Source organism: Gadus chalcogrammus, chromosome 23 (genome assembly GCF_026213295.1).
Source record: "Gadus chalcogrammus isolate NIFS_2021 chromosome 23, NIFS_Gcha_1.0, whole genome shotgun sequence".
Classification (NCBI taxonomy): Eukaryota; Metazoa; Chordata; class Actinopteri; order Gadiformes; family Gadidae; genus Gadus; species Gadus chalcogrammus.
The window spans coordinates 18182244-18190133 of NC_079434.1; the positions used below are offsets into that span (position 1 = coordinate 18182244).

The 7890-nt window shown below is 49.7% G+C and overlaps 1 protein-coding gene across 3 annotated transcripts in view; it reads left to right on the forward strand.

Annotated features, from left to right (window-relative positions):
- LOC130377428 (lethal(3)malignant brain tumor-like protein 4) overlaps positions 1-7627 on the forward strand; it is a 10340-nt gene extending 2713 nt beyond the window's left edge. For 2 of the 3 annotated variants that reach the window (XM_056584566.1, XM_056584565.1), the window contains exons 6-19: positions 53-188; positions 453-544; positions 653-804; positions 978-1054; positions 1156-1241; positions 2447-2557; positions 2663-2777; positions 3661-3760; positions 4524-4667; positions 4957-5109; positions 5192-5277; positions 5918-6048; positions 6346-6408; positions 6614-7625. In XM_056584566.1, the coding sequence (XP_056440541.1) occupies positions 53-188; positions 453-544; positions 653-804; positions 978-1054; positions 1156-1241; positions 2447-2557; positions 2663-2777; positions 3661-3760; positions 4524-4667; positions 4957-5109; positions 5192-5277; positions 5918-6048; positions 6346-6408; positions 6614-6772 (1605 nt within the window). In that variant the 3' untranslated portion in view covers positions 6773-7625. Of the gene's footprint in view, positions 1-52; positions 189-452; positions 545-652; positions 805-977; positions 1055-1155; positions 1242-2446; positions 2558-2662; positions 2778-3660; positions 3761-4523; positions 4668-4956; positions 5110-5191; positions 5278-5917; positions 6049-6345; positions 6409-6613 lie in introns of all 3 variants that reach the window. The other variant, XM_056584567.1, reaches the window with a different exon arrangement.
- Positions 7628-7890: the final 263 nt, after the last annotated feature.

Genomic DNA, 7890 nt, shown 5'->3' on the forward strand with positions numbered 1-7890 from the left:
TCTCTCTCTCTCTCTCTCTCTCTCTCTCTCTCTCTCTCTCTCTCTCTCTCAGGTGATTGGCTGCCGGCTGCGGCTCCACATCGACGGCTACTCCGAGTGCTATGACTTCTGGGTAAACGCCGACTCCCCAGATATCAGACCGGCCGGCTGGTGTCTCCGCCAAAACCACAAGCTCCACCCCCCGAAAGGTACAAGCCCCTCCCCCTTACTCAGCACCACTTCGCAAAGTACCACCCTCTTTTAGTAAGCCCCTCCCCTTATCAATATCATTACCACACTCCTGCTCCTGATGAGTACAAGCTCCTCCCCCTTAATAAAGCCCACCCCCTTTCTAAGCCCCTCCCCTGGGAGGTACAAGTCCCGCCCCTTACCAACCTCGCCCTCTAACAGTGCGTACTACCCGTCTGTTTGTCCACCTGTCTGTCTGTCTGGCTGTCGGTCTGTCTGTCTAGGCTACCATGAGACAGGTTTTGATTGGCAGGTCTATCTGCGGTCGACCAATAGCAAGCTGGCTCCCGAAGACCTCTTCACGATCCCTAGTCCTGTAAGTCCAGTCGCTCTTCCTGTCTGTCTATCTACCCGGCCTGTCTCACGACATCTCCGTCTCACTGTGTGTGTGTGTGTGTGTGTGTGTGTGTGTGTGTGTGCGCAGCCCCCCCCCTCTCTGTTCCGGGGGGGGCTGAAGCTGGAGGCGGTGGACAGGAAGAACCCGTCTCTGGTCTGCGTGGCGACGGTCGCCGACGTCATCGACCAGCAGCGCATACTGGTGCACTTTGACAACTGGGACGACTCCTACGACTACTGGTGACTCAGTCACTCACTCATGCACGCACGCACGCAGTCGTTCACTCACTCATATACATGCACACAGTCACTCACTCTCACGCACACATGCTTACTCATGCACGCACGCATGCACTCACTCCCTCACTCACTTCACACAGACAGGTGTGTGACGCCATGCTGTTTGCTTCCAGGTGTGACAGCAGCAGTCCTTACATCCATCCCATCGGCTGGTGTCAGGAACAGGCCCGCCCCCTCACTGCCCCGCAAGGTAACCAAGGAAACACTTCACACACGGAAATCGCGGAAACACTGTCAACTCGGTAGTCATGGGAACACTCTCTGTGTGTGTGTGTGTGTGTGTGTGTGTAGGTCACCCCTGTCCGGAGTCCTTCCAGTGGGAGGAGTATCTGGAGAAAACTAAGAGTTCAGCGGCTCCCAGTTCAGCCTTTACACCGGTACGCTCTACTGGTACTCTACTGGTACTCTACTGGTACTCTACTGGTACACTGCACTGGTAATCTACTGTCTCTCTAGTGATACACTGTACTGTATCTCTACTGGTACACTGTACTAGTAATCTACTGTCTCTCTAGTGATACACTGTACTGGTAATCTACTGTCTCTCTAGTGATACGCTGTACTGTATCTATACTGGTCTTTGCTGTATCTCCACTACACTGTACTGTATCTTTAGTGTGTCTCAACTGTATCTCTTCTGGTATGCTCTACTCTAACTCTACTTGTCTACTGTATCTCTACTGGTCTGTACTGTATCTCTACTGATATTCTCTACTGGGTCTCTACTAGGCCTGCAGCGGATTCGAATTGTATCCGAATCCGTTCGGTTCGTTTACCACAGTTCGGAGCATTCTGGAGATCCGCGGATTTCGGTTTCATGAAGGCATTGCCTTATGTAGCGTATTTTGCCTACTGTAGCCTACGTCCGATACAAAAGGGTGTTTAGGACCCAGCGGAATGCATTCTCTCCAGTGCTGCCCGAGCCAATGAGACTTTTCCCGCCCCTCCCTTCAGCCTGTCAGCGTTCAAAACAAACTGGGCTTTTCAAGCGCACGATTCCTAAATTTAAAGAAAGTAATTGATACAATTATATTCTAAATATACGGGAGATAAATACAAACGGGTGATAAGCGGGATAACGGCCTTCGAGGTCGACCAGTTCGATGGAAATAATGGACAGGTAGAGGCAACTCTGGCTTCATGCTGCGCTCGTCGCCAGAGTTCTAAGCCTCGTCTGCCGTTATCCCTTACATGTTACACTCAGTGCACCATGTTTTCAAATGCATTTAGGGGAACATTTATTGCACAAAAAAGCCTTGCAAGTTGTCTGATTGCAGTCAATTAACACATTGCAAATAGCCTGTGGGTCTCATTCATTTTTGTGTTTCTCCCCCAAACCCTCCGTCAAAAAAAAGTCTGCCTATTTACTATCACGGACATGATCCTAATCCGAACCGTATCCGAAACCGAGGCCCAAAACGGTTATCTGAACCGAACCGTGGACACACTGATCCGTTTCACCCCTAGTCTCTACTGTATCTCTTCGGTCACCTGCTGTATCTCTACTGGGCTCTCCTCTGTCTCTATTGTTAACGACCTGCTCAGTATGTGATGAGTGACGGATGCCGTCTCCTCCAATCAGAGAGCTCCCCATGGCTTCCAGGTGGGCCACAAGCTGGAGGCGGTGGACGGGAGGAACCCCATGCTGATCCGCATCGCCACGGTGACGGAGACGGACGCCCACAGGGTCAAGGTGACTCCCTCTCAGTGACGTCACACGTCGGACACGATCTGGCCCTCGCCCAGCGTAACTATAACCACGCTGGTCTCTCTCTCTCTCTCTCTGGTCTCTCTGTAGATCCACTACTCCGGCTGGTCGGATCAGTTTGACGTCTGGTGCGACAGCGACCTCTGTGACCTGCACCCCGCAGGCTGGTGCCAGCAGACTGGACACCCGCTGGAGACACCAGCAGGTAAGACCCCTAGAGACACCAGCAGGTAGAGCTACTAGAGACACCAGCAGGTAGAGCTACAAGAGACACCAGAAGGTAAGACTAGTAGAGATACCAGCAGGTAAGACCCCTAGAGACACCAGCAGGTAGAGCTACAAGAGACACCAGAAGGTAAGACTAGTAGAGATACCAGCAGGTAAGACCCCTAGAGACACCAGCAGGTAGAGCTACTAGAGACACTAGCAGGTAGAGCTACTAGAGACACCAGCAGGTAAGACCCCTAGAGACACCAGCAGGTAGAGCTACTAGAGACACCAGCAGGTAAGACTAGTAGAGATACCAGCAGGTAGAGCTACTAGAGATACCAGCAGGTAAGACCCCTAGAGACACCAGTAGGTAGAGCTACTAGAGACACCAGCAGGTAAGACTAGTAGAGATACCAGCAGGTAGAGCTACTAGTGATACCAGCAGGTAAGACCCCTAGAGACACCAGCAGGTAGAGCTACTAGAGATACCAGCAGGTAAGACCCCTAGAGGCACCAGCAGGTAGAGCTACTAGAGACACCAGCAGGTAGAGCTACTAGAGACACCAGCAGGTAGAGCTACTAGAGACACCAGCAGGTAGAGCTACTAGAGACACCAGCAGGTAGAGCTACTAGAGACACCAGCAGGTAGAGCTACTAGAGACACCAGCAGGTAGAGCTACTAGAGACACCAGCAGGTAAGATCAAGAGATATAAAGCAGAGCAAAATGCCACCTCCTTCTCTAAAGTGTGTGTGTGTGTGTGTGTGTGTGTGTGTGTGTGTGTGTGTGTGTGTGTGTGTGTGTGTGTGTGTGTGTGTGTGTGTGTGTGTGTGTGTGTGTGTGTGTGTGTGTGTGTGTGTGTGTGTGTGTGTGTGTCAGACTCCTCCCTAAGCCCCGCCCCCTCACAGGGGGTGTGTCCTACTCCCGGCTGCCGGGGAGTCGGTCACATCAAAGGACCCAAATACAACGGACACCACAGGTGATCAGAAACCCCCTCACTCACTGAGACACTCACTCACTCACTGAGTCACTCACTGAGTCACTCACTGAGTCACTCACTCACTGAGACACTCACTCACTCACTCACTCACTGAGTCACTCACTCACTGAGTCACTCACTGAGTCACTCACTCACTCACTCACTCACTCACTGAGACACTCACTCACTGAGTCACTCACTGAGTCACTCACTCACTGAGTCACTCACTGAGACACTCACTCACTGAGTCACTCACTCACTGAGTCACTCACTGAGACACTCACTCACTGAGTCACTCACTGAGTCACTCACTGAGTCACTCACTCACTGAGTCACTCACTCACTGAGTCACTCACTGAGACACTCACTCACTGAGTCACTCACTGAGTCACTCACTGAGACACTCACTCACTGAGTCACTCACTGAGACACTCACTCACTGAGTCACTCACTGAGACACTCACTCACTGAGTCACTCACTGAGTCACTCACTGAGACACTCACTCACTGAGTCACTCACTGAGTCACTCACTGAGACACTCACTCACTGAGTCACTCACTGAGTCACTCACTGAGACACTCACTGAGACACTCACTCACTGAGTCACTCACTCACTCACTCACTCACTCAGACCTTCACTCACTCACTCAGACCTTCACTCACTCACTCACTCACTTCAGACATAATCATTTGCTCAAGGGGTCAGTGTTAGGGTGGGGTGGTGTGAAGGGGTGGAGGTAATAACCAGTGTTTGTGTGGCAGTGCTTTCGGCTGCCCCTACTCCGACATGAATGTGCGCAGAGAGACCATCTTCCCAGACCGCCTGGCGGTGGGGGGGAGGGGCCTTACCGCTGCACCACCAGGCAACACAGCCTCACACCATCACCATGGAAACCAGAAGGAGGGGTAGGTACTCTTGTATACGCACTCTTTAATCTCCATGTCCTCTAAACGTCACACACTTGTTCCCCGATATCTCTGTCATTGCCTCTTCATCTCTTTTATTTACCTCTATACATCTCTTTATTTCGCTCTCTCCTCCTCTATTTATATCTCGAAATATATATCTTTATCTCTATCATCCTTCCCTTCTCTCTCTCTCTCTCTCTCTCGCTCTCGCTCTCTCGCTCTCTCTCTCTCTCTCTCTCTCTCTTCCCCCCCCCCCCCTTACCCTTCTTCTTCTCTTCTCCTGTAGCTGGCGGGTGCTGAGGCCTCGGGGCAGGCCTCCGGGCCGGACCTCCAGCAGCCGGGGCTTCCAGGTGAAGACGGAGCCCGGGGAGGAGCAGCCCTGTGGGGGTACGGCCAGGCTGGTGTTGGCCCTGCGGAAGCGGAGCACGGGGCTGTCCAGGTAAGCCAACCAGTCCCCACCTCAGGCCTCGTGTCGGCGTCGGCGTTCAGACACAGGAAGTGAAACGTGGTTCTCTCCCCAGAAGTTCTGAGCCGACCAAATTCCTCCGTGTCAAAAAGGAAGAGGAAGAGGTACAGCTGACGTCGTCCACCCCTTCATCAACCCCAGGTACTGGCCTGGTCAGTGTGTGTGTACTGTAACGTAGTTCTGTAGTATTAGCTTTAGTACTGGATTGTAGTACTGTAGTATCATACTGTAGTAAAAGTGTAGTACTGTACTGTAATACTGTGCTGTATCATACTTCAGTATGGTAAAACAGTATAGCAGTGCAGTAATACACCTCTGCAGTGTAGTACTGTACTGTGGTACTTTATGTTGGCTCCCTACAGACCAGGCTGTACCTTCTCATCCACCCTGCAGGGTATGGCCTCGTGAGTTCTGGTCAAGGCCATCTTTATCTTATTTAGTAAGAATAATGAATTATTCATTATGTTTACGCAGCACTTTTCAAGACGGCCAAAGCGTTTAACATTATTTGCGTGCTAGCATGCGTGAGTTGAATACATATATAATACATAAATAAATTGCAAGCTGGAATGATACCCAGACACACAAGAGTTCAGCCTAACTGAACCCTAACTGGGATCACCAAGGGTTAGTTAGCGAGTCAGTGGAACATTAACCGTATTAGAGTCAGGAGTCAAAGCCCCGTCCTCTGCTCCTGCAACTATGGGAACACGACTCATTGGCTTAAGGGCTCGTCTCCATACCCACGATGTGGTCTGTGTTTGTGACCTTTGACCCCCAGAGGCGACCAGCCTGCAGGCGCTGCACCAGTCCGTCTTCCTGTCGTCTAAAGAACTTCCTGTCCACTGCAAACTACTTCCTGGGGCGGCCGGTCTCAACGCCCACACAGTCCAGACCTGGAGCGTAACACAGGTGCACGCACACGCACACACACACACACACACACACACACACACACACACACACACACACACACACACACACACACACACACGTCTCCATAGTGGTTCAGATGTGTTGTGTTAAATAGCTTCACTCTTGAGTTGTGTGTAAAGTTGTTTCATTTTAAAAGGTGATGTTTACGACTGTTAAATTTGATCTTGTTTTGCTGTCTGCTTGCTTGCTTGCTTGTCTGTCTGCCTTTCTATCTCTACCTGTCTGCCTACATGTCTGTCTTCGTGCTTGCCTCTGCCCGTCTGTCTGCATCAGGTGTCGGAGTTCATTGAGTCCCTCCTCGGTTGTGAGGATCTGGCCAAGCGCTTCAGAGACCAGGTGAGACCATACCTGTCTGTCTATCTCTCTGTCCGTCTGTATCAATGTCTCTCTCCCACTGACTGACTGACTGACTGACTGACTGACTGACTGACTGACTGACTGACTGACTGACTGACTGACTGACTGACTGACTGACTGACTGACTGACTGACTGACTCGCTCACTCTCTCTCTCACTCTCTCTCTCTCTCTTACTCTCTCAGCAGATAGATGGGCGGGCTCTTCTCCTGCTGACCCAACGAGACATCCTCAGCATCATGTCAATCAAACTGGGCCCCGCCCTAAAGATCTACACCTCCATCCTCATGTTTAAACATGCGGACAACAAGGACCAATCGGTGTGCCAGGACAAGGACGCCTGAATCTGTGAGGTCATCGCAGTCGACCCTCCACTCCTCTCTCCTTTTCACACACACACACACACACACACACACACACACACACACACACACACACACACACACACACACACACACACACACACACACACACACACACACACACACACACACACACACACACACATTACTACAACCAGGCGTTCTCGAGGATGTTACCACGGAGACATGACAAACGAATATATAATGTATTGACTATAATATATATATGTGTGTGTAATATATGGATAATATGGAGATGCCGTAGACTTTTCATGGGTTTAGTTTGATCATGACACTTCAGCCCAGTCCTGATACTGGGGACCAGTAAGCCCAGGCTGGTGACCAGTCACCCACTGCTCAGGTAACCCTAAATCTTGTTCTGTTTTGAACGCCCCTTTCCTGGGGGATTGTGATATTGTCTTTTAATCATCATTATCCACGACCACCAAGGGCATATATATATATCTATATATATATATCTATATATATATAGATATATATATATATATATATTTAATAGGCAGGTCACCGTTCGTTCCATATATTTAAATGTGGGATACTTTGTATTATTTGGTCAGTTGGGAACTCAGGTATTTACCTTCTACCGGTTTTAAGTCGGTTTCTACCATAAAACAAACTCTTTGTACAAGTTTATAGCGTTCCACTCGCAGACTTCTATCAATAAAGTTGTTGATTTCCAGTCATGTGTGTGTGTGTCTGTTCACTGCTTTAATCTCTTGAACTGGTCTGAACTGGTCTGAACTGGACTCTGTATATCCTCCTCTTTTACACCATACCACCCCTTCTCCTCCCTTAATCTCCACAAAACACCCCTCGTACGCACTTATTGTAGGTTTTAAGTCCTTGCAAATAGTGCTTGGCATTGTGTAGACATTTTGGAAGATTAGGAGCATCATATTAATGTTATTGGTGTTTTGGTCATTGTTTGGTAATTATTCGTGAAACTGCGATAGTGTTTCTCATGCAAGACATGGCAAAACAAAGTTTTGATGAGCCTACTTATGGTATCTATCTATGGTATGTTTACTTTGAGGGTTTTAAATAAGTACAACTCTTTCGAGTCGTCACAAAATGGCGGA